The sequence below is a fragment of the Oncorhynchus nerka genome, linkage group LG13 (genome assembly GCF_034236695.1).
Source record: "Oncorhynchus nerka isolate Pitt River linkage group LG13, Oner_Uvic_2.0, whole genome shotgun sequence".
Classification (NCBI taxonomy): Eukaryota; Metazoa; Chordata; class Actinopteri; order Salmoniformes; family Salmonidae; genus Oncorhynchus; species Oncorhynchus nerka.
This window is the reverse complement of record NC_088408.1, coordinates 9521050-9547604: the sequence shown is the minus strand read 5'-3', so window position 1 is coordinate 9547604 and position 26555 is coordinate 9521050. Positions and strand designations below refer to the sequence as shown.

At 46.6% G+C, this 26555-nt stretch overlaps 1 protein-coding gene across 1 annotated transcript in view; it reads right to left on the bottom strand.

Annotated features, from left to right (window-relative positions):
- Window positions 1–26555, bottom strand: part of LOC115115793 (zinc finger protein DPF3-like) — a 90480-nt gene that overhangs the window by 63302 nt on the left and 623 nt on the right. Inside the window, exons 2-4 of the mRNA XM_065026096.1 lie at window positions 24139–24309; window positions 22700–22880; window positions 20057–20150 (exon numbers count right to left, since the gene is read on the bottom strand). Of these exons, the coding sequence (XP_064882168.1) occupies window positions 20057–20150; window positions 22700–22880; window positions 24139–24309 (446 nt within the window). The remainder of the gene's footprint in view (window positions 1–20056; window positions 20151–22699; window positions 22881–24138; window positions 24310–26555) is intronic.

Below are 26555 nucleotides of genomic sequence, written 5' to 3'. Positions count from 1 at the left end.
AGAGAGGGAGAGATGGCGAGGGAGAGAGGGAGAGATGGCGAGGGAGAGAGGGAGAGATGGCGAGGGAGAGAGGGATAGATGGCGAGGGAGAGAGGGAGACTGGGAGAGAGGGAGAGATGGCGAGGGAGAGAGGGAGACTGGGAGAGAGGGAGAGATGGCGAGGGGGAGAGGGAAAGGTAGAGAGATTGAGACTCCAGATCTACTTTGATTTTGATCTGTGGGCTGAGGATTCCCTTACAGCACAGTGGATCACTGAGGATTACTTTACAGCACAGTGGATCACTGAGGATTACTTTACAGCATAGTGGATCACTGAGGATTACTTTACAGCACTGTGGATCACTGAGGATTACTTTACAGCACAGTGGATCACTGAGGATTACTTTACAGCACAGTGGATCACTGAGGATTACTTTACAGCACAGTGGATCACTGAGGATTACTTTACAGCACAGTGGATCACTGAGGATTACTTTACAGCACAGTGGATCACTGAGGATTACTTTACAGCACAGTGGATCACTGAGGATTACTTTACAGCACAGTGGATCACTGAGGATTACTTTACAGCACAGTGGATCACTGAGGATTACTTTACAGCATAGTGGATCACTGAGGATTACTTTACAGCATAGTGGATCACTGAGGATTACTTTACAGCATAGTGGATAACCAGTCCAAACTAATTCCACATGTTGTATGACATACCAAAAATAATGTCTCTATACACACACTCCACAACCCTTCACACACACTCCCCCTCCCAGGAGACACAGCCTACACACAGAAACACACACACACCCCTCCCCTCTCATACACAACCAGGTCTCATAGTTTCACTTTGAAATTCGACGTATTGTGGATGAACGTCTATTTTTTCCCTCATTAATTCTGCGTGGTTACAGGTTTAACACAGAAACAACTCAAAGGGTTAAATGTATTAATTCAGAGAGGTTAAGGGTCAGGACCTAGGGTTTGGGGAAGGCTTAAAACAAAATAATTAAAAACAACACTCTGTTTCCATCAAGTATTCTCGTGCCTCAGAGCATCATGAGTTGACCCCATTGCAGTTCAAAAGTTTTTAGTCTTTTTGGTGCCGAGGAAAGGCATATATCGACGTTTCTTTTTTTTCAAACATCCAAAATCGAAGTCTATTTCTAGTGGTCATCCTGCTCATACATAGTCCACACACACACACACACACACACACACACACACACACCCTGTCCCTCTCCCCCAGACACACACACTGTCCCCCCCCACACACACACACCCCTCTACCTCTCCCCCACACACACACCCTGTCCCCCCCACACACACACACACACCCTCTACCTCCCCCCACACACCCCTCTACCTCTCCCCCCACACACACACACCCTGTCCCCCCCCCCACACACACACACCCCTCTCTACCTCTCCCCCACACACACACCCTGCCCCCCCCCACACACACACACCCCTCTACCTCCCCCCCCCACACACACACCCTGCCCCCCCCACACACACACACACACACACCCTCTACCTCTCCCCCCCACACACACCCCTCTACCTCTCCCCTGATACATTCAGCCTACACACAGCTGCTCCAGTGTTTAGAGTGCAGGTTGGACTGAAAGCACACAGCAAATTCCCCCCAGACAGACAATTCCCCCATCACTCACTCTAGTTCCCTCTCCCTCTCATGCAAAATGGGGGCGTAAGCCAAACGTCTGTAGGCCAAACACACACACATCCACACAGAGCCCCCTCTCACGCCAAAACACACACACCTTCTCCAAAACATTTCCCCTCCGCACAGCCCTCTCCCTAATCTACACACACAGAGCCCCCCTCTCTCACTTCAAAACACACACCCCTTCTCCAAAACATTTCCCCTCCGCACAGCCCTCTCCCTAATCTACACACACAGAGCCCCCCCTGACCACCTCTACATCCCTCATGGGTATTCCCTCTAACAGTTCAAATCACGGAGACAAATATTTTCAGTGAGTGCACAGCACGCGACCCTGCAGATATAGGCCATTGTGGCTGCCTGTCTCTGTGGGTAATGGTATTGTTCTGCAAACTGTGTTGTTATGGCATATCAGCAATATTTCCCCCTTATATGGACAGATCCTAGATCAGAATCAATAGGATTATATGGACAGATCCTAGATCAGAATCAATAGGATTATATGGACAGATCCTAGATCAGAATCAATAGGATTAAATGGACAGATCCTAGATCAGAATCAATAGGATTATATGGACAGATCCTAGATCAGAATCAATAGGATTAAATGGACAGATCCTAGAGTGGAGGGGCGGCAGCGTAGCCTAGTGGTTAGAGTGGAGGGGTGGCAGGTAGCCTAGTGGTTAGAGTGGAGGGGCGGCAGGGTAGCCTAGTGGTTAGAGTGGAGGGGCGGCAGGGTAGCCTAGTGGTTAGAGTGGAGGGGCGGCAGGGTAGCCTAGTGGTTAGAGTGGAGGGGCGGCAGGGTAGCCTAGTGGTTAGAGTGGTGGGGCGGCAGGTAGCCTAGTGGTTAGAGTGGAGGGGCGGCAGGGTAGCCTAGTGGTTAGAGTGGAGGGGCGGCAGGGTAGCCTAGTGGTTAGAGGGAGGGGCGGCAGGGTAGCCTAGTGGTTAGAGGGAGGGGCGGCAGGGTAGCCTAGTGGTTAGAGTGGAGGGGCGGCAGGTAGCCTAGTGGTTAGAGTGGAGGGGCGGCAGGGTAGCCTAGTGGTTAGAGTGGAGGGGCGGCAGGGTAGCCTAGTGGTTAGAGTGGAGGGCGGCAGGTAGCCTAGTGGTTAGAGTGGAGGGGCGGCAGGGTAGCCTAGTGGTTAGAGTGGAGGGGCGGCAGGTAGCCTAGTGGTTAGAGTGGAGGGGCGGCAGGGTAGCCTAGTGGTTAGAGTGGAGGGGCGGCAGGTAGCCTAGTGGTTAGAGTGGAGGGGCGGCAGGTAGCCTAGTGGTTAGAGTGGAGGGGAGGCAGGGTAGCCTAGTGGTTAGAGTGGAGGGGCGGCAGGTAGCCTAGTGGTTAGAGTGGAGGGGAGGCAGGGTAGCCTAGTGGTTAGAGTGGAGGGGCGGCAGGGTAGCCTAGTGGTTAGAGTGGAGGGGCGGCAGGTAGCCTAGTGGTTAGAGTGGAGGGGCGGCAGGGTAGCCTAGTGGTTAGAGTGGAGGGGCGGCAGGTAGCCTAGTGGTTAGAGTGGAGGGGCGGCAGGTCGCCTAGTGGTTAGAGTGGAGGGGCGGCAGGTAGCCTAGTGGTTAGAGTGGAGGGGCGGCAGGGTAGCCTAGTGGTTAGAGTGGAGGGGCGGCAGGTAGCCTAGAGGTTAGAGTGGAGGGGCGGCAGGTAGCCTAGAGGTTAGAGTGGAGGGGCGGCAGGTAGCCTAGTGGTTAGAGTGGTGGGGCGGCAGGTAGCCTAGTGGTTAGAGTGGAGGGGCGGCAGGTAGCCTAGTGGTTAGAGTCGAGGGGCGGCAGGTAGCCTAGTGGTTAGAGTGGAGGGGCGGCAGGTAGCCTAGTGGTTAGAGTGGAGGGGCGGCAGGTAGCCTAGTGGTTAGAGTGGAGGGGCGGCAGGTAGCCTAGTGGTTAGAGTGTAGAGGCGGCAGGGTAGCCTAGTGGTTAGAGTGTAGAGGCGGCAGGGTAGCCTAGTGGTTAGAGTGTAGAGGCGGCAGGGTAGCCTAGTGGTTAGAGTGTAGAGGCGGCAGGTAGCCTAGTGGTTAGAGTGGAGGGGCGGCAGGTAGCCTAGTGGTTAGAGTGTTGGACTAGTAACCGGAAGGTTGCGAGTTCAAACCCCCGAGCTGACAAGGTACAAATCTGTCGTACTGCCCCTGAACAGGCAGTTAACCCACTGTTCCGAGGCCGTCATTGAAAATAAAAATGTGTTCTTAACTGACTTGCCTAGTTAAATAAACATCTTGTCTGTTGTGTAACAACGTGTGCTCAAACACACAACAGGCTCAAAAACAACATCATTCCAGATGTCCTGTTCAATGTCAGTTAGTTCAATTGGTAATAACTCAACTCATTCTGACAGAGAATAGCCTTGCTCATTGGTAATTACATCGTAATAACTCAACCCATTCTGACAGAGAATAGCCTTGCTCGTTGGTAATTACATCGTAATAACTCAACCCATTCTGACAGAGAATAGCCTTACTCATTGGTAATTACATCGTAATAACTCAACCCATTCTGACAGAGAATAGCCTTACTCATTGGTAATTACATCATAATAACTCAACCCATTGACAGAATAGCCTTACTCGTTGGTAATTACATCGTAATAACTCACATTACGTTTGAAAGTCTCATTAAAATGCTTAGACTAAATCCATAGGAGAAGAGCCAGTCCACTGCTATTGTGCTAAGTCCTCCTCCTGTTCCACTACAGACCCCTGGGACAGACTGCCTTATTATACTAATGTAGGTTGGGACCAATGGGACACGTGTCTCTGTAGTGGGAGGAGTTGGCCCTGTCCTTGTGACCCCCTGTTGTTTTGGAGGGATCCTCCGTGGCTGTGTGTGTGTGTGTGTGTGTGTGTGTTTAGGGGAGAAGGATGAGGGTCCTGGTGAGCAGATGGGGCTTTCCCCCTCTCTCTATCTTGCCCTCCCTCTGTCTCTCTCCCTCTCTCTCTGTCTCCCTCTCCCTCCCTCTCTCTCTCCCTTTCTCTCTCTATTCAAATAAATTCAAAGAGCTTTTTGGCATGGAAAACATATGCCAAAACAAGTGAAATAAACTCAGCATAAAAAGAAACGTCCTCGCACTGTCAACTGCGTTAATTTTAAGCAAACTTAACATGTGTAAATATTTGTATGAACATAACAAGATTCAACAACAGACAAACTGAACAAGTTCCACAGACATGTGACTAACAGAGATGGAATATTGGAATAATTGTTCAGGGACACAAGGGGGGGTCAAAATCAAAAGTAACGGTCAGTATCTGGTGTGGCCACCAGCTGCATTAAGTACTGAAGTGCATCTCCTCCTCATGGACTGCACCAGATTTGCCAGTTCTTGCTGTGAGATGCTACCCCACTCTTCCACCAAGGCACCTGCAAGTTCCCGGACATTTCTGGGGGGAATGGCCCTAGCCCTCCGATCCAAAAGGTCCCACACGTGCTCAATGGGATTGAGATCTGGGTTCTTCGCTGGCCATGGCAGAACACTGACATTCCTGTCTTGCAGAAAATCAGGCACAGAACCAGCAGTACAGCTGGTGGCATTGTCATGTTGGAGGGTCATGTCAGGATGAGCCTGCAGGAAGGGTACCACATGAGGGAGAAGGATGTCTTCCCTGTAACGCACAGCGTTGAGATTAACTGCCTGCAATGACAACAAGCTCAGTCTAATGATGCTGTGACACACTGCCACAGACCATGACGGACGCTCCACATCCAAATCAATCCCGCTCCAGAGTACAGGCCTCGGTGTAACGCTCATTCCTTCGACGATAAACGTGAATCCGACCATCACCCCTGGTGAGACAAAACCGCGACTCGTCAGTGAAGAGCACTTTGTGCCAGTCCTGTCTGGTCCAGTGATGGTGGGTTTGTGCCCATAGGCGACGTTACCGGTGATGTCTGGTGAGGATCTGCCTTACAAAAGGCCTACAAGCCCTCAGTCCAGTCTCTCTCAGCTTATGGCAGACAGTCTGAGCACTGATTGAGGGATTGTGTGTTCCTGGTGTAACTCGGGCAGTTATTGTTGCCATCCTGTACCTGTCCCGCAGGTGTGACGTTCGGATGTACCGATCCTGTGCAGGTGTTGTTACACGTGGTCTGCCACTGCGAGGACGATCAGCTGTCCGTCTTGTCTCCCTGTAGCGCTGTCTTAGGTGTCTCACAGTACGGACATTGCAATTTATTGCCCTGTGGTCACATCTGCAGTCCTCATTCCACCTTACAGCATGCCTAAGGCACATTCACGCAGATGAGCAGGGACCCTGGGCATCTTTCTTTTGGTGTTTTTCAGAGTCAGTAGAAAGGCCTCTTTCGTGTCCTAAGTTTTCATATCTGTGACCTTAATTGCCTACCGTCTGTAAGCTGTTAGTGTCTTAATGACCGTTCCACAGGTGCATGTTCATTAATTGTTTATGGTTCATTGAACAAGCATGGGAAACGGTGTTTAAACACTTTACATTGAAGATCTGTGAAGTTATTTGGAATTGTACGAATTATCTTTGAAAGACAAGGTCCTGAAAAAGGGACATTTCTTTTTTTGCTGAGTTTAGATAATAAACAAAAGTTAAATAAACAATTAGAAATTAACAGTAAACAACCATTTCTCTCGCTCTCTCTCTCTCTCAGGTCCTTCTAACTTAACCGAACCTAAACTTAACCTTGAACACTTTGAAATTTGACGTTTGGAACACGCTTAGAATCATATAAAAATGGTTTTATTTTATGCAGAGAACAGGATACAAGCCATGGATAACGAACCACCCACTGTCTCAAACCAGGAAGAAGGCCAGAATAGCTCCTATCAACAGAACACACATATGCACCCTTCTCATCTGTCCATCTCATAAGCATGGATTTTACGTATATACATGCCACAGGAGGTTGGTGGAACCTTAATTGGAGAGAATGGGCTTGTGGTAATGACTGGAGGGGAATCAGTGGAATGGTAACAAACACATCAGACACATGGTTTCCATGGTTTCCAGGTGGTTAATGCCATTCCATTTGCTCCGTTCCGTCAGCAGCCGCCTGTGATACATGCATTCCCTCTTGTTAAAGCTGCAATATGCCACTGAGTTATATATCTGTCGTTCACATTGAAAGCAAGTCTAAGACGCAGTAGATCTGTTCTACGTGTGCAATTTCTATGCTTCCCGTCCTTACGTTTAGTTTTTTTCCTGCATCTTTTACTTTCGGTTTTGTACACCAGCCTCAAAACAGTTGAAATTCAATATTTTGGGGTTATGGAAAATATATTTCCCAGCGGTTTAGATAGTACAATGATTCTCTACAATGTACTAGCTTGTTTAGTCACATTAAACTGAAATTACAAAAAAGGCAGTACGATTTCTGCATTTTCTTTTTAAAATGCGTTTTATCTTATGCAGAGATCAGGAGACCAAAGCCATTGATAACAAACCTCCCACTGTCTCAAACCAGGAAGAAGGCCAGAATAGCTCTCATCAATAGAACAGGGCTGTTGTTGCCGGCTAAGTGCAAACCCAACACCTCTCATAGAATCAAAACAGTCAGAGGGAAACCACTCAACCTAATGTGATAAGGCTCTAGCACAAATAGGATATATTCTAATATCTGATTTATATATATACACATTGACTTCAAAAAGTATTCAGGCTCTTTGACTTTTTCCACATTTTGTTAGGTTACAGCCTTATTCTAAAATGGATTAAATTGTTTTTATTTTCCTCATCAATCTACACACAATACCCCATAACGACAAATCAAAAACAAGGGTTTAGAAATTGTTGCAAATTTGTTCATAAAAAAAAAATGAAATATCACATTTACATAAGTATTCAGACCCTTTACTCAGTACTTTGTTGAAGCACCTTTGGCAGCGATTACAGCCTCTAGTCTTCTTGGGTATGATGCTACAAGCATGGCACACCTGTATTTGGAGAGTTTCTCCTAATCTTTTCTGCAGATCCTCTCAAGCTCTGTCAGGTTGGATGGGGAGCGTTGTTGTCCACTTGGGGTCGTTGTCCTGTTGGAAGATGAACCTTCACCCCAGTCAGAGGTCCTGAGTGCTCTGGAGCAAGTTTTCATCAAGGATCTCTCTGTACTTTGCTCCGTTCATCTTTCCCTCGATCCTGACTAGTCTCCCAGTCCCCGCAGCTGAAAAACATCCCCACAACATAATGCTGCCACCACCATGCTTCACTGTCGGGACGGTGCCTGGTTTCCTCCAGATGTGACGCTTGGCATTAAGGCCAAAGAGTTCAATCTTGGTTTTAATCAGACCAGAGAATCTTGTTTCTTATGGTCTGAGAGTCTTTAGGTACCTTTTGGCAAACTCCCAAGTGGGCTGTCATGTGCCTTTTAATGAGTGGCTTCTGTCTGGCCACTCTACCATAAAGGTCTGATTGGTGGAGTTCTGCAGAGATGGTTGTCTTTCCGGGAGGTTCTCTTATCTCCACAGAGGAACTCTGGAGCTCTGTCAGAGTGACCATCGGGTTGTTGGTCACCTCCCTGGCCAAGGCCCTTCTCCCCCGACTGCTCAGTTTGGCCGGGCGGCCTGCTCTAGGAAGAGTCTTGGTGATTCCAAACTTCTTCCATTTAAGAATGATGGAGGCCACTGTGTTCTTGGGGACCTTCAATGCTGCAGACATGTTTTGGTACCCTTCCCCAGATCTGTGCCTCGACACAATCCTGTCTCGGAGCTCAATGGACAATTCCTTCAACCTCATGGCTTGGTTTTAGCTCTGACATGCACTATCAACTGTGGGACCTTATATAGATATGTGTGTGCCTTTCCAAATCATGTCCAATCAATTGAATTTACCACAGGTGGACTCCAATCAAGTTGTAGAAACATCTCAAGGATGATCAATGGAAACAGGATGCACCTGAACTCAATTTCGAGTCTTAGAGCAAAGGGTCGGAATACTTATGTAACTTCTAAAAACCTGTTTTCGCTTTGTCATTATGGGGTATTGTGATGTCATTATGGGGTATTGTGATGTCACTATGGGTTATTGTGTGTAGATTGCTGAGTATTTTTATTTATTTGATCCATTTTAGAATAAGGCTGTAACGTAACAAAATGTGGAAAAAGTCAAGGGGTCTGAATACTTTCCGAAGGCACTGTAGATATATCACTGTATGTCAAACCAGACTCTCTCTTTCCCTCCGACACAATGCAAACAAAAGGTACTTTCCTTTCTGCTGTAACTGAATTCCCCACTGAATGATTTTCTGAAACAGTTAATAACAGGCCTACGATATAGACAGACTGGGACAGGTTAGTAATACGATATAGACAGCCCGGGACAGGTTATTAATACGATACAGACAGCCCGGGACAGGTTATTAATACGATACAGACAGCCCGGGACAGGTTATTAATATGATACAGACAGACTGGGACAAGTTAGTAATATGATACAGACAGACTGGGACAGGTTATTAATACAATATAGACAGCCCGGGACAGGTTATTAATATGATACAGACAGACTGGGACAAGTTAGTAATATGATACAGACAGACTGGGACAGGTCATTAATACAATATAGACAGACTGGGACAGGTTATTAATATGATACAGACATACTGGGACAGGTTATCAATACGATATAGACAGAATGGGACAGGTTATTAATACGATACAGACATACTGGGACAGGTTCAATAACATGATATAGACAGACTGGGCTACAGACTGGGACAGGTTAAATAATACGATATAAACAGACTGGGCTACAGACTGGGACAGGTTAAGTAATATAATATAGACAGACTGGGACAGGTTAAATAATATGATACAGACAGACTGGGCTATGGACTGGGACAGGTTCAATAATATGATATAGACAGACTGGACTACAGTCTGGGACAGGTTCAATAATATGATATAGACAGACTGGGACAGGTTAAATAATATGATACAGACAGACTGGGCTATGGACTGGGACAGGTTCAATAATATGATATAGACAGACTGGGACAGGTTCAATAATATGATACAGACAGACTGGGCTATGGACTGGGACAGGTTCAATAATATGATATAGACAGACTGGGACAGGTTAAATAATATGATACAGACAGACTGGGCTATGGACTGGGACAGGTTCAATAATATGATACAGACAGACTGGGACAGGTTAAATAATATGATACAGACAGACTGGGACAGGTTAAATAATATGATATAGACAGACTGGGACAGGTTCAATAATATGATATAGACAGACTGGGACAGGTTCAATAATATGATATAGACAGACTGGGGCAGGTTCAATAATATGATATAGACATACTGGGACGGGTTACATAATATGATACAGACAGACTGGGCTACAGACTGGGACAGGTTAAATAATATGATATAGACAGACTGGGCTATGGACTGGGACAGGTTCAATAATGTGATATAGACAGACTGGGACAGGTTAATATGATGTAGACAGAGACTGGGACAGGTTAAATAATATGATATAGACAGACTGGGAAAGGTTCAATAATATGATATAGACCGACTGGACTACAGTCTGGGACAGGTTCAATAATATGACATAGACAGACTGGGACAGGTTCAATAATATGATATAGACAGACTGGGAAAGGTTCAATAATATGATATAGACCGACTGGACTACAGTCTGGGACAGGTTCAATAATATGATATAGACAGTCTGGGACAGGTTCAATAATGTGATATAGACAGACTGGGCTACAGACTGGGACAGGTTAAATAATGTGATATAGACAGACTGGGCTACAGACTGGGACAGGTTAAATAATGTGATATAGACAGACTGGGCTACAGACTGGGACAGGTTAAATAATATGATATAGACAGACTGGGCTATGGACTGGGACAGGTTCAAAAATGTGATATAGACAGACTGGGACAGGTTAAATAATATGATGTAGACAGACTGGAATACAGTCTGGGACAGGTTCAATAATATGATATAGACAGACTGGGACAGGTTATATAATATGATAGACAGACTGGGCTACAGACGGGGACAGGTTAAATAATATGATGTAGACAGACTGGGACAGGTTAAATAATATGATATAGACAGACTGGGAAAGGTTCAATAATATGATATAGACCGACTGGACTACAGTCTGGGACAGGTTCAATAATATGACATAGACAGACTGGGACAGGTTCAATAATATGATATAGACAGACTGGGAAAGGTTCAATAATATGATATAGACCGACTGGACTACAGTCTGGGACAGGTTCAATAATATGATATAGACAGTCTGGGACAGGTTCAATAATGTGATATAGACAGACTGGGCTACAGACTGGGACAGGTTAAATAATGTGATATAGACAGACTGGGCTACAGACTGGGACAGGTTAAATAATATGATATAGACAGACTGGGACAGGTTCAATAATATGATATAGACAGACTGGGCTACAGACTGGGACAGGTTCAATAATATGATATAGACAGACTGGGACAGGTTCAATAATGTGATATAGACAGACTGGGACAGGTTAATTAATATGATATAGACAGACTGGACTACAGTCTGGGACAGGTTCAATAATATGATATAGACAGACTGGGCTACAGACTGGGACAGGTTCAATAATATGACATAGACAGACTGGGACAGGTTCAATAATGTGATATAGACAGACTGGGACAGGTTAATTAATATGATATAGACAGACTGGACTACAGTCTGGGACAGGTTCAATAATATGATATAGACAGACTGGGACAGGTTATTTAATATGATATAGACAGACTGGACTACAGTCTGTCCACTGGCCAGCTACTCCATTGAATGGTAACAGCCAAGAGACTATGAGTGGCATCATAAGGAAGTAGGTATCTTGTGTAACTGAATGCATATTTCAGCCTATATCCGGACACAAACATGTTGACTGGTTGCTCTGCTCTGCTGTTAGTGAAGGGCCATCTGTTAGACCAAACAACGTAGCTTATTCAGTGTAGACCAGGAATGCAGCCTGTTTTCACGACTACCTCTCCAACAATAAGCTGTGTCATTACTCTGTGCCAGACCCCTTCACTACATTCCACTGCAAATGTGGGTAAATATCTCCTGATAGTCTGTGTCTACCTGGGAGCGTCTGATTGTGTCCCAAATGGCTCTCTATTCCATAAATAGGGTGTCAAAAGTAGTACACTACATAGGGAATAGGGTTCCCTATTTTGGGACAGAGACATACAGCCTGTCTGTGAATAGATCCATGTCACTTCTCACACAGATAGAGCTGTGCCACCTTTACACAGAGACAAGGTTATATTCAGGCAGCCATGACTACAGGAGGGAAACCATGACTACAGGAGAGCAGCAATGACGAGAGAAGAGTCCAAAACAGTGTTGACAATGTTGACACACACAGTCAGACTTGTTATTCATCACATTACACAACTAGGCCTATACGCGGATCCTAGAAAGCGATCCCAGATGGCACTGGTTCTAACTAGTGTAGTTTCCCTCTGCCGACACGGCTCATGCCCGCTCAGCCTGATCGATTTGTCGCAGACAGTAAAAAGCTGTCCGATGCATACTCAAATGATAGCCTATCATTTTTTGCAACACTTGTGAGTGTCTATCAGGGTACTCCATATGTGTTTCAGTGGGAAAATAAACCCACACTATACATCTTTGAGTGATGGGCAGACAGACTGTAGGCTGTCTCTCAATAAGCGAGCGCACCAGAAGCGCTTGTTGGTTGACATTAATTCTAAGTAATAAAACGGACCAGGACAATGGAATAGTACATGTGAAAGATCAACAAATACTTATTCTACAGTTCTTAGTCTATAAATGTATCCGAATATGGAACAACTTTTGAAAAAGAAGAAAAAAAACTCCACAATTGACTTGTCCACACAGAACATTGTTGTTTCATGCATAGACAAATATTTTCTTAAAAGCGTGCGCATGATATGCTTTGTACACCGGAAACATTCGTGTAGAAACCAATAAATACGAACAAAACGACGCATATTTGTCCTAACGTGCACGGTGTGATATGTTTATAAACATCATATAACATCAAAATAGCAAATTGCATTATTCCACTCAATTTGTTGTCCTTTTCTACTTATTGAGCGCAACCATTGCATGCCAGCGAAAACGTGTTCTTGCTATAGAATATAGCATTTTGAGAATTTACTTACGATTTCAGAGGATTCTGAATGACAGTCGCCATTTTGCTACTAGACAGTAAGCAAACATTCCAAATCTCGGAGCTGTTTGGGACCCTAGGAAAAAAACAACCAGTAAGATCCTAGGCGACCTGCTCCTTAACCAATACAATACCAGGATGCAGGAGCAAAGGCGTGGTTTAGGAGAAAACTGTCAAAAGCGTTTCGTAAAGACGATGAGCCAAGGCTACGTACAGTACAACTTTATATTGCACACATGCAAATCATTACAGTGTACTTACTAGTCAGTATAAGTAATGTACATAGTGCAGGTATATCCCCGGGGCATGTGAAACACATACAGGAAGGAGTGGCTGCGTTTTCTAGCAGGGAAAAAAAAGCAATGCCAGTTGTCCTGTGTTCCTTTGTGCCTGTCCCAAACAGACCATCTTTATTTTCTCTGCATATCAAATCAAATGTTATTGGTCACTTACACATGGTTAGCAGATGTTATTGCGAGTATAGCGAAATGCTTATATGGAGACTCTTCTTCATTCAGTGGCATTTAGCAAAACAAATAGAATGGTACTAGAAGATATATATAATATTATGTAGCAGTGTAGTAAAATACATTAACATGAGGTAGATTTAGATGTATATATTGTAGAAGCCTAAATGACACATGAAGGTTTGTTTACACATGAAAATCAAACAAAGCAATGGCCGATGCTCTATCTAGAATGTAAACCAATCACAACTACTGTCACACTACAGACAACAGATGCATCTTTTACACTCTCTGTTCCAATGTTTAGTTCATGAGAATGATCTTAACATTTTTAGATTTCCTTCTAGAGGAGGGGGAGAGTGATTGAAAGCACACGCGTCCAATCGTAAAGCCGCAAAGAGGGCCGTTATTGTCAGGCGATAAACCAATGAGGTTTGGCTAGCGGGTGTTTAACATTGGTCACATGGACGCAGCATTGTAGCAGGTAGAGGAACTTTGTGTCAAGCTCCTCCAATCAAATCAAATGTATTTATAAAGCCCTTCTTACATCAGCCGATGTCACAAAGTGCTGTACAGAAACCCAGCCTAAAACCCCAAACAGCAAGCGATGCAGGTGTAACCAGCATGTTCAATAATATATTTGATCAACATCGCAATCTCTTATTAATACACGGATAACACCATTTTATTTTAAAGCGGCAATATGTCATTTTTGGGGGTTATATATCTGTCATTCTCATCGAAAGCAAGAATAAGAAGTAGTAGATCTGTTCTATGTGCGCTATTTCTATGCTTCCTGTGCTTAAGTTTCTTTCTTTTTTTGTTGAGTATTTTACTTTCGGTTTAGTAGATCAGTTTCAAACATCTGAAAATATAATTTTTATGGTTTTCAAAAAAAATATTCCACAGTGGTTTTAGATGGTGCAATGATTTTCTATACTATACCTGCTTGTTTTGTCAAATAGATCAAATCCCAGAGCTGACAAGGTAAAAAATATGTTGTTCTGCCACTGAACAAGGCAGTTAACCCACTGTTCCCTCGGCCGTCATTGTAAATAAGAATTTGTTCTTAACTGACTTGCCTGGTTAAAGGCATCAGTGGTGCAGGCCCCTCCTTCAGAGACAGGACTCCAGAGAGTAGGCCTTGTTCTGATGCTGCTGTCTCTTCGTCTTCATCATCCTCCAGCTCTGCTGCTCCAGGTCAGTTATACTCTGACTGTATCAGAGACGTTTTGGTGAATCACACCTGGCCTGACTGTATCAGAGACATTAGGTGAACCACACCTGGCCTGACTGTATCAGAGACATTAGGTGAACCACACCTGGCCTGACTGTATCAGAGACATTAGGTGAACCACACCTTGTCCTCTCCTTGCATCTCCACCTTGTCCTCTCCTTGCATCTCCACCTTGTCCTCTCCTTGCATGTCCACCTTGTCCTCTCCTTGCATGTCCACCTTGTCCTCTCCTTGCATGTCCACCTTGTCCTCTCCTTGTCCTCTCCTTGTATGTCCACCTTGTCCTCTCCTTGCATCTCCACCTTGTCCTCTCCTTGCATCTCCACCTTGTCCTCTCCTTGCATGTCCACCTTGTCCTCTCCTTGTCCTCTCCTTGTATGTCCACCTTGTCCTCTCCTTGTCCTCTCCTTGCATGTCCACCTTGTCCTCTCCTTGCATGTCCACCTTGTCCTCTCCTTGCATGTCCACCTTGTCCTCTCCTTGCATGTCCACCTTGTCCTCTCCTTGTCCTCTCCTTGTCCTCTCCTTGTCCTCTCCTTGTCTTCCCCACTGCATGTCCACCCCTTGTCCTCTCCTTGTCCTCTCCTTGTCCTCTCCTTGTCCTCCCCACTGCATGTCCTCTCCTTGTCCTCCCCACTGCATGTCCTCACCTTGTCCTCACCTTGTCCTCACCTTGTCCTCACCTTGTCCTCTCCTTGTCCTCTCCTTGTCCTCACCTTGCATGTCCTTTTTTCCTTTCTTCCTCCCCTCCTTAGTTCCTTCCTTCCATCTCCAGAGTTGCCAGGGTTCAACTTTGACGCAGAGAAGCACCGTTACTGTAACCCTCCGACCAGAGAGCTGCTGCAGGAGAGAGAGCAGGACAAACACAGGGATAATCTACGAGGAGGAGCTGCTGCAGGAGAGAGAGCAGGACAAACACAGGGATAATCTACGAGGAGGAGCTGCTGCAGGAGAGAGAGCAGGACAAACACAGGGATAATCTACGAGGAGGAGCTGCTGCAGGAGAGAGAGCAGGACAAACACAGGGATAATCTACGAGGAGGAGCTGCTGCAGGAGAGAGAGCAGGACAAACACAGGGATAATCTACGAGGAGGAGCTGCTGCAGGAGAGAGAGCAGGACAAACACAGGGATAATCTACGAGGAGGAGCTGCTGCAGGAGAGAGAGCAGGACAAACACAGGGATAATCTACGAGGAGGAGAGGCCTAAGAAGGTACACTGGGTTGCACTTTTACAGCGACAATCAGCAGTTTAAATTATAACAAAGCGAGTCCCTGCCCCTGTTTTGGTGAAAAGCCGAGGAGTGGGGCTGGGGAAAAAGAGAACTTGCACACCCTAGCTATCTTGAAGGATGGTTGCCACCCTGATATAAAATATTGCAACATTACAACCAAATATTTTGTCTTTACAAAGTTATCCCCTCATTCAATGAATCAGGGATCAGCTGGATAAGGTAGACTACTTCAAAGCAAGGTATCTAAAAATAGACATATTTATACAGTTGAATTTGGTAGTTTACATACACCTTAGCCAAATACATTTAAACACAATTCCTGACTTTTAATCCTAGTAAAAATTAGGTCAGTCTTAGGTCAGTTAGGATCACCACTTTATTTTAAGAATGTGAAATGTTAGAATAATAGTAGAGAGAATGATTTATTTCAGCTTTTATTTCTTTCATCACATTCCCAGTGGGTCAGAAGTTTACATACACTCAATTAGTATTTGGTAGCAATGCCTTTAACTTGTTTAACTTGGGTCAAATGTTTTGGGTATCCTTCCACAAGCTTCCCACAATAAGTTGGGTGAATTTTGGCCCATTCGTCCTGACAGAGCTGGTGTAACTGAGTCAGGTTTGTAGGCCTCCTTGCTCGCACACGCTTTTTCAGTTCTGCCCACAAATGTTCTATAGGATTGAGGTCAGGGCTTTGTGATGGCCACTCCAATACCTTGACTTTGTTGTCCTTTAGCCATTTTGCCACACCTTTGGAAGTATGCTTAGGGTCATTGTCCATTTGGAAGACCCATTTATGACCAAGCTTTAACTTCCTGACTGATGTCTTGAGATGTTGCTTCAATATAACCACATAATTTTCCTTGCTCATGAAGCCATCTATTTTGTGAAGTGCACCAGTCCCTCCTGCAGCAAAGCACCCCCATAACATGATGCTGCCACCCCGGTGCTTCACGGTTAGGATGGTGTTCTTCGGTTTACAAGACTCCCCCCTTTTCCAACAAACAGAATGATGGTCATTATGGCCAAACAGTTCAATTTTTGTTTCATCAGACCAGAGGACATTTACCCAAAAAGTACGATCTTTGTCCCCATGTGCAGTTGCAAACCGTAGTCTGGCATTTTTATGGCGGTTTTGGAGCAGTGGCTTCTTCCTTGCTGAGCGGCCTTTCAGGTTATGTCGATATAGGACTCGTTTTACTGTGGATATAGATACTTTTGTACCTGTTTCCTCCAGCATCTTCACAAGGTCCTTTGCTGTTGTTCTGGAATTGTTTGCACTTTTCGCAGAACGCGTCTCCTTCCTGAGCGGTATGACGGCTGCGTGGTCCCATGGTGTTTATACTTGCGTACTATTGTTTGTACAGATGAACGCAGTACCTTCAGGCGTTTGGAAATTGCTCCCAAGGATGAACCAGACTTGTGGAGGTCTACATTATTTTTCTGAGGTCTTGGCTGATTTCTTTTGATTTTCCCATGATATCAAGCGAATAGGCACCGAGTTTGAAGGTAGGCCTTGAAATACATCCACAGGTACACCTCCAATTGACTTAAATTATGTCCATTAGCCCATCAGAAGCAATGACATCGTCCTAAAGCCATGACATAATTTTAAGTGCATGTAAACCTCTGACCCACTGGAATTGTGATACAGTGAATAAGTGAAATAATCTGTCTGTAAACAATTGTTGGAGAAATGACTTGTGTCATGCACAAAGTAGATGTCCTAACCGACTTGCCGAGTGGTTGAAAAACGAGTGTTAATGACTCCAACCTAAGTGTATGTAAACTTCCGACTTCAACTGCATGTTGTGTCTGTTATGTGTTATATCTGTTATATCTGTGCTGTACCTGTTAAATCAGTGATATCTGTGATGGATCTGTGATGTTCCGTGTTGTCCTGTCACCAAAAACTCTGAAATCTCCATCCCTAACTACAACATTTTCAGACAAGATAGAACGGCCAAAGGGGGCGGTGTTGCAATCTACTGCAGAGATAGCCTGCAGAGTTCTGTCATACTATCCAGGTCTGTACTCAAACAATTTGAACTTCTACTTTTAAAAATCCAACTCTCTAAAAACAAGTCTCTCACCGTTGCCGCCTGCTATAGACCACCCTCTGCCCCCAGCTGTGCTCTGGACACCATATGTGAACTGATTGCCCCTCATCTATCTTCAGAGCTTGTGCTGCTAGGCAACTTAAACTGGAACATGCTTAAAGATAGTGAGGGAGATAAGTGTTTCCAGTTTCAGAGCAGCTCACAGATTACTGCACCTGTACATAGCCCATCTATAATTTAGCCCAAACAACTACCTCTTCCCCTACTGTATTTATTTATTTTGCTTCTTTGCACCCCATTATTTATATCTCTACTTTGCACATTTTTCCACTGCAAATCTACCATTCCAATGTTTTACTTGCTATATTGTATTTACTTCGCCACCATGGCCTTTTTTGCCTTTACCTCCCTCATCTCATCTCACTTGCTCACATTGTATATAGACTTATTTTTCTACTGTGTTATTGACTGTATGTTTGTTTTACTCCATGTGTAACTCTTGTGTTGTTGTATGTGTTGAACTGCTTTGCTTTATCTTGGCCAGGGCGCAATTGTAAATGAGAACTTGTTCTCAACTTGCCTACCTGGTTAAATAAAGGTGAAATAAAAAAATAAAAATAAATGTGTGTACTCACCCAGAGGGCTACAGCATTACTCACCCAGAGGGCTACAGCAGTACTCACCCAGAGGGCTACAGCATTACTCACCCAGAGGGCTACAGCAGTACTCACCCAGAGGGCTACAGCAGTACTCACCCAGAGGGCTACAGCAGTACTCACCCAGAGGGCTACAGCAGTACTCACCCAGAGGGCTACAGCAGTACTCACCCAGAGGGCTACAGCAGTACTCACCCAGAGGGCTACAGCATTACTCACCCAGAGGGCTACAGCATTACTCACCCAGAGGGCTACAGTAGTACTCACCCAGAGGGCTACAGCAGTACTCACCCAGAGGGTTACAGCAGTACTCACCCAGAGGGCTACAGCATTACTCACCCAGAGGGCTACAGCAGTACTCACCCAGAGGGCTACAGCAGTACTCACCCAGAGGGCTACAGCAGTACTCACCCAGAGGGCTACAGCATTACTCACCCAAAGGGCTACAGCAGTACTCACCCAGAGGGCTACAGCATTACTCACCCAGAGGGCTACAGCAGTACTCACCCAGAGGGCTACAGCATTACTCACCCAGAGGGCTACAGCAGTACTCACCCAGAGGGCTACAGCATTACTCACCCAGAGGGTGACAGCAGTACTCACCCAGAGGGCTACAGCATTACTCACCCAGAGGGCTACAGCAGTACTCACCCAGAGGGCTACAGCATTACTCACCCAGAGGGCTACAGCAGTACTCACCCAGAGGGCTACAGCAGTACTCACCCAGAGGGCTACAGCAGTACTCACCCAGAGGGCTACAGCATTACTCACCCAGAGGGTGACAGCAGTACTCACCCAGAGGGCTACAGCAGTACTCACCCAGAGGGTTACAGCAGTACTCACCCAGAGGGCTACAGTAGTACTCACCCAGAGGGCGACAGCAGTACTCACCCAGAGGTCTACAGCAGTACTCACCCAGAGGTCTACAGCAGTACTCACCCAGAGGGCTACAGCAGTACTCACCCAGAGGGCTACAGCAGTACTCACCCAGAGGGCGACAGCAGTACTCGCCCAGAGGGCTACAGTACTCGCCCAGAGGGCTACAGCAGTACTCGCCCAGAGGGCTACAGTAGTACTCACCCAGAGGGCTACAGCAGTACTCACCCAGAGGGTTACAGCAGTACTCACCCAGAGGGCTACAGTAGTACTCACCCAGAGGGCGACAGCAGTACTCACCCAGAGGTCTACAGCAGTACTCACCCAGAGGTCTACAGCAGTACTCACCCAGAGGGCTACAGCAGTACTCACCCAGAGGGCTACAGCAGTACTCACCCAGAGGGCGACAGCAGTACTCACCCAGAGGGCGACAGCAGTACTCGCCCAGAGGGCGACAGCAGTACTCGCCCAGAGGGCTACAGTACTCGCCCAGAGGGCTACAGTAGTACTCGCCCAGAGGGCTACAGTAGTACTCACCCAGAGGGCTACAGTAGTACTCACCCAGAGGGCTACAGTAAGTACTCACCCAGAGGGCTACAGTAAGTACTCACCCAGAGGGCTACAGCAGTACTCACCCAGAGGGCTACAGTAAGTACTCACCCAGAGGGCTACAGCAGTACTCACCCAGAGGGCTACAGCAGTACTCACCCAGAGGGATGTATGTAGCGGTGACCACAGCTCCCAGTGTATTCTGAACAGCCTCTCCTACTGAGTGTCCCGCCTTCCTCCTCCTCCAGCAGCTCTACCACACACACACACACACACACACACACACACACACCAACCACGAAGAAAGAAGAAAACAACCACAGATTTATCTTTCACATATTAATTTATAAGATTAATATTATTATAATATTTATAAGATGTGTAAATCCGATAGGAAGAGTGAGAAATTAACAGTAAAAGGGGGAAATATTTTCTCTGTCTGTTAATCTGGATACATGATTTCCCGCCAAATTCTGATGATCATGTTAGTGATGGGGGGGGGGACTCCAGTTAAATATGGGGATATTATTTTTGATGATATATCATATCGTTTTGCCAATATCGCAATGTTATTTTTTTGCGCTGCTTGTCTGTACCTGCACCAAAACTATTTTCTCATGCCTCTCTCTCGTCCCTCTGCAGCAGACATATGGTGAGCAATATGTTTGGAACATCGAATCACAATAAATTCACAGTATGGAAATGCAATACATACGGAGCATTCAGAAAGTATTCAGACCCCTTCACTTTTTTAAACATTTTGTTACGTTACAGCCATATTCTAAAATGTATTAAATAGACACAAAATATCCAATAATGACATCACAATACCCCATCATGACATCACAATACCCCCATAATGACATCACAATACCCCCATAATGACATCACAATACCCCCATAATGACAAAGCAAAAACAGTTTTTAAATACATTTTTGCACGTTTATTACAAATAAAAAACTGAAATATCACATTTACATAAGTATTCAGACCCTTTACTCAGTACTTTGTTGGAGCACCTTTGGCAGCGATTACAGCCTCGAGTCTTCTTGGGTATGATGCTACAAGCTTGGCTCACCTGTATTTGGGGAATTTGTCCCATTCTTCTCTGCAGATCTTCTCAAGCACTGTCAGCTGCTGCACAGCTATTTTCAGGTCTCTCCAGAGATGTTCGATCGTGTTCAAGTCCGGGCTCTGGCTGGGACACTCAAAAACATTCAGAGACTTTTCCTGAAGCCACTCCTGTGTTGTCTTGGCTGTGTGCTTCAGGTCATTGTCCTGTTGGAAGGTGAACCTCTGCCCCAGCCTGAGGTCCTGAGTAATCTGGAGCAGGTTTTCATCAAGGATCTCTTTGTACTTTGCTCCATTCATCTTTCCCTCGATCCTGACTAGTCTCCCAGTCCCTGCTGCTGAAAAACATCCCCACAGCATCATGCTGCCACCACCATGCTTCACAGTAGGGATGGTGCCTGGTTTCCTCCATACCACAAAGGCCTGATTGGTGGAGTGCTGCAGAGATGGTTGTCCTTCCGGAAGGTTCTCCCATCACCACAGAGGAACTCTGGAGCTCTATCAGAGTAACCAGTGGGGTCTTGGTCGCCTCCCTGACCATGGCCCTTCTCCCCCGATTGCTCAGTTTGGCCGGGTAACCAGCTCTAGGAAGAGTCTCTGTGGTTCCAAACTTCTTCCATTTAAGAATGATGGAGGCCACTGTGTTCTTGGGGACCTTCAATGTTGCAGAAATGTTTTGGTACCCTTCCCCAGATCTGTGCCTCGACACAATCCTGTCTTGGAGCTCTACAGACAATTCCTTCGACCTCATGGCTTGGTTTGTGCTCTGACATGCACTGTCAACTGTGGGACCTGATATAGACAGGTGTGTGCCTTTCCAAATCATGTCCAATCAATTGAATTTACCACAGGTTGGACTCCAATCAAGTTGTAGAAACTTCTCAAAGAGGATAAACGGAAACAGGATGCACCTGAGCTCAATTTTGAGTCTCATAACAAAGGGTCTGAATACTTATGTAAATAAGATATTTCTGTTTTTTATTTTATTTCGTAAATTAGCAAACATTTCTCAAAACCTGTTTTCGCTTTGTCATTATGGGGTTTTGTGTGTAGATTGATGTGGAAAAACGTGCATAAGGCTGTAATGAGGCTGTAATGTAAGAAAATGTGGAAAAAGTCAAGGGGTCTGAATCCATTCTGAATGCTCTGTACAGTATCGTTTCGGCAACTACAGTAAGTATCGTGTTAATGTGGTATTGTGAGGTCCCTGGCAATTCCCAGTTCATTTGGCATACAGTTTTATCTAAGAGTATTCTTTAATAAAGACCTATTGGGACATCATAGGATCACTGTAGAAAAAACATGTCCTTACCTTCTTTTTTGAACGTTTTTTTATTTTAGTTTTATTACCCCTTTTTCCTCCCCAATTGGAAGTTACAGTCTTGTCCCATCGCTGCAACTCCTGTACGGAGGCGAAGGTCGAGAGCCGTGCGTCCTCCGAAACACAGCCCAGCCAAGCCGCACTGCTTCTTGACACAACGCCCACCAGCCGCACCAATGTGTCGGAGGAAACACCTGGCGACCTGGTAAGCGTACATTGCGCCCGGCCCGTCACAGCAGTCGATAGTGCGCGATGGGAGAAGAACATCCCTGCCGGCCAAACCCTCCCCGAAACCCGGACGATTATGCGCCGCCCCATTGGTCTCCCAGTCGTGGCCGGCTGTGACAGAGCCTGGACTCAAACCAGGATCTCCAGTGGCACAGATAGCACTCGGGAGGCCCGTCCTTACCTTCTGAGACGCTCCGGTTCAGGAAGCAGGCATCACAGACCCGTACGGGGGCGAGCCTCCAGCCCCTCGCAGGAACAAGACGGTTCTTGGTGGAGCAGCCGTCACAGAAGCCCTCTCCACAGGCACGGCAGTGGTGCTTAGTATCGTTGTCCTGGAACACCTCACTGCACTTAGAACATTTCTGTTACAGAGACACGGAGAACACAGAGAACACAGAGACACAGAGAACACAGAGACACAGATAACACAGAGAACACAGAGAACACAGAGACACAGAGAACACAGAGACACAGAGACACAGAGACACAGAGACACAGAGAACACAGAGAACACAGAGAACACAGAGAACACAGAGACACAAAGACACAGAGACACAGAGACACAGAGACACAAAGACACAGATAACACAGAGAACACAGAGAACACAGAGAACACAGAGACACAAAGACACAGAGACACAGAGACACAGAGACACAAAGACACAGATAACACAGAGACACAGAGACACAGAGACACAGAGAACACAGAGAACACAGAGACACAGAGACACAGAGACACAGAGACACAGAGACACAGAGACACAGGTAACACAGAGACACAGAGAACGAGAGCACAGAGACACAGAGACACAGGTAACACAGAGACACAGAGACACAGAGAACGAGAGCACAGAGACACAGAGACACAGGTAACACAGAGACACAGAGCACAGAGACACAGAGAACACAGAGACACAGAGACACAGGAGAGAGATTATATCACAGGCTGAAAACACAAGCACACATAGGAGCAATGGTCAGTCTTTACACAGTCATAGGAGGACTGGACAGTCTTTATACAGTCATAGGAGGACTGGACAGTCTTTACACAGTCATAGGAGGACTGGACAGTCTTTACACAGTCATAGGAGGACTGGACAGTCTTTACACAGTCATAGGAGGACTGGACAGTCTTTACACAGTCATAGGAGGACTGGACAGTCTTTACACAGTCATAGGAGGACTGGACAGTCTTTACACAGTCATAGGAGGACTGGACAGTCTTTACACAGTCATAGGAGGACTGGACAGTCTTTACACAGTCATAAACAATAAACCTTGACAACATGGACATGTCTAAAGATGTTGACTGCACAGCTGAGGCTTGAGAACTTAGGGAATCACTGGGTTGGAATGAAGTACATCTGACTGCCCTACATACCTCTTCATAAAAGAGTGAGAGAGAAAGAGAGAGAGAAAGAGAGGGAGAGAAAGAGAGGGAGAGAAAAAAAGGGAGAAAGAGAGAAAGAGACAGATACTGCATTTACAACCCTCAAAATAGCCTTCATTGCCAGTGAGTCACTGCATCTCCATGTTGGTTCTGAAAATGCATATGTCAGCCATGTTGGATCCATTCTGTGTCTATATCAGTATGACCAGATGGCTGTGAGGACCACGTACCAGGATGAGGGAGCTGGGTTTCCAGTAGGCCGGGGCGATCTGGTCGGTGAGCCAGGAAGTGACAGCTTTGGCAGGTTTCACACTGAGCTCTGACACACTCTGGGAGATGTAGTTCACACCATCCAACAGGCGCTGAGCTGCATTGTTGTTGTCCTTCAGAAAACCATCCGACTGGAGAGAGGAGAGAGAAGGGAAGGGAGGAGAGAGTGGAAGGAGCGAGACAGGGAGAGAGGGTAGAGAGAGCGAGAGAGAGAGAGAAAGGGGGAGAGAGAGAGAGGAGAGAGAGGAGAGAGAGAGAGAAGGGAAGGGAGGTCAGAGAGTGGAAGGAGCGAGACAGGGAGAGAGGGGAGAGAGAGTCGAGAGAGAGAGAGAGAACTGGGGGGAGAGAGAGAGAGAGAGAAAGTCCTGAGAGAGAGAGAGAGAGAGAAGAGAGAGAGAGAAGGGAAGGGAGGAGACCCCAGAGAGAGAGAGTCCTGACCACTGGGGGGAGGAGAAAGGGGAGACTGGGAGAGAGAGAGAGAGAGGGGGAGAGAGAGAGAGAGAGAGAAGGGAAGGAGGAGGAGTGGAAGGAGCTGAGACAGGGAGAGGGGAGAGAGAGCAGAGAGAGAGAGAGAAAGGGGGAGAGAGAGAGAGTGGGAGAGAGAGAGAGAAAGGGGGAGAGAGAGAGAGAAAGGGGGAGAGAGAGAGAGAAAGGGGGAGAGAGAGAGAGAGAGAGAGAGAGAAGGGCAGTAGTATGAGTGACAGAGAAGTCAGTCAGTATGTATAGCTCATTCCTGTACATTCTACATTCTACATTCTAGATTCTACCTTCTAGAGGCTTCATTTTGGAGCGGCAGGTACCCTAGTGGTTGGAGCGTTGGGCCAGTAACTGAAAAGTTGTAAAGCTTCTAGAATAATCCAGACGAGGGGCCATAGCCTCTCAGCGAAGGAATGCTGATCACTTTTGCCTGTCAGATCACAATGAATAAGATGACGTGAAGAGGGGGAAATCTGATCCTAGATCAGCACTCTTTATGACGCTTTATGAATATGGGCCGTGGGATGAATAGGGGAGTCGTCTCCTGTTCTTACCCCAGGTCAGATGTGCTGTATCTCAGTCCTGACCACTGGGTCCTGGTTCCCTCCTCTCCTGTTCTTACCCCAGGTCAGATGTGCTGTATCTCAGTCCTGACCACTGGGTCCTGGTTCCCTCCTCTCTTGTTCTTACCCCAGGTCAGATGTGCTGTATCTCAGTCCTGACCACTGGGTCCTGGTTCCCTCCTCTCTTGTTCTTACCCCAGGTCAGATGTGCTGTATCTCAGTCCTGACCACTGGGTCCTGGTTCCCTCCTCTCCTGTTCTTACCCCAGGTCAGATGTGCTGTATCTCAGTCCTGACCACTGGGTCCTGCTCCCTCCTCTCTTGTTCTTACCCCAGGTCAGATGTGCTGTATCTCAGTCCTGACCACTGGGTCCTGGTTCCCTCCTCTCTTGTTCTTACCCCAGGTCAGATGTGCTGTATCTCAGTCCTGACCACTGGGTCCTGGTTCCCTCCTCTCCTGTTCTTACCCCAGGTCAGATGTGCTGTATCTCAGTCCTGACCACTGGGTCCTGGTTCCCTCCTCTCCTGTTCTTACCCCAAGTCAGATGTGCCAGGTCAGATGTGCTGTATCTCAGTCCTGACCACTGGGTCCTGGTTCCCTCCTCTCCTGTTCTTACCCCAGGTCAGATGTGCTGTATCTCAGTCCTGACCACTGGGTCCTGGTTCCCTCCTCTCCTGTTCTTACCCCAGGTCAGATGTGCCAGGTCAGATGTGCTGTATCTCAGTCCTGACCACTGGGTCCTGGTTCCCTCCTCTCCTGTTCTTACCCCAGGTCAGATGTGCTGTATCTCAGTCCTGACCACTGGGTCCTGGTTCCCTCCTCTCTTGTTCTTACCCCAGGTCAGATGTGCTGTATCTCAGTCCTGACCACTGGGTCCTGGTTCCCTCCTCTCTTGTTCTTACCTCAGGTCAGATGTGCTGTATCTCAGTCCTGACCACTGGGTCCTGGTTCCCTCCTCTCTTGTTCTTACCCCAGGTCAGATGTGCTGTATCTCAGTCCTGACCACTGGGTCCTGGTTCCCTCCTCTCTTGTTCTTACCCCAGGTCAGATGTGCTGTATCTCAGTCCTGACCACTGTGTCCTGGTTCCCTCCTCTCCTGTTCTTACCCCAGGTCAGATGTGCTGTACCCCAGGTCAGATGTGCTGTATCTCAGTCCTGACCACTGGGTCCTGGTTCCCTCCTCTCCTGTTCTTACCCCAGGTCAGATGTGCTGTATCTCAGTCCTGACCACTGGGTCCTGGTTCCCTCCTCTCTTGTTCTTACCCCAGGTCAGATGTGCTGTATCTCAGTCCTGACCACTGTGTCCTGGTTCCCTCCTCTCCTGTTCTTACCCCAGG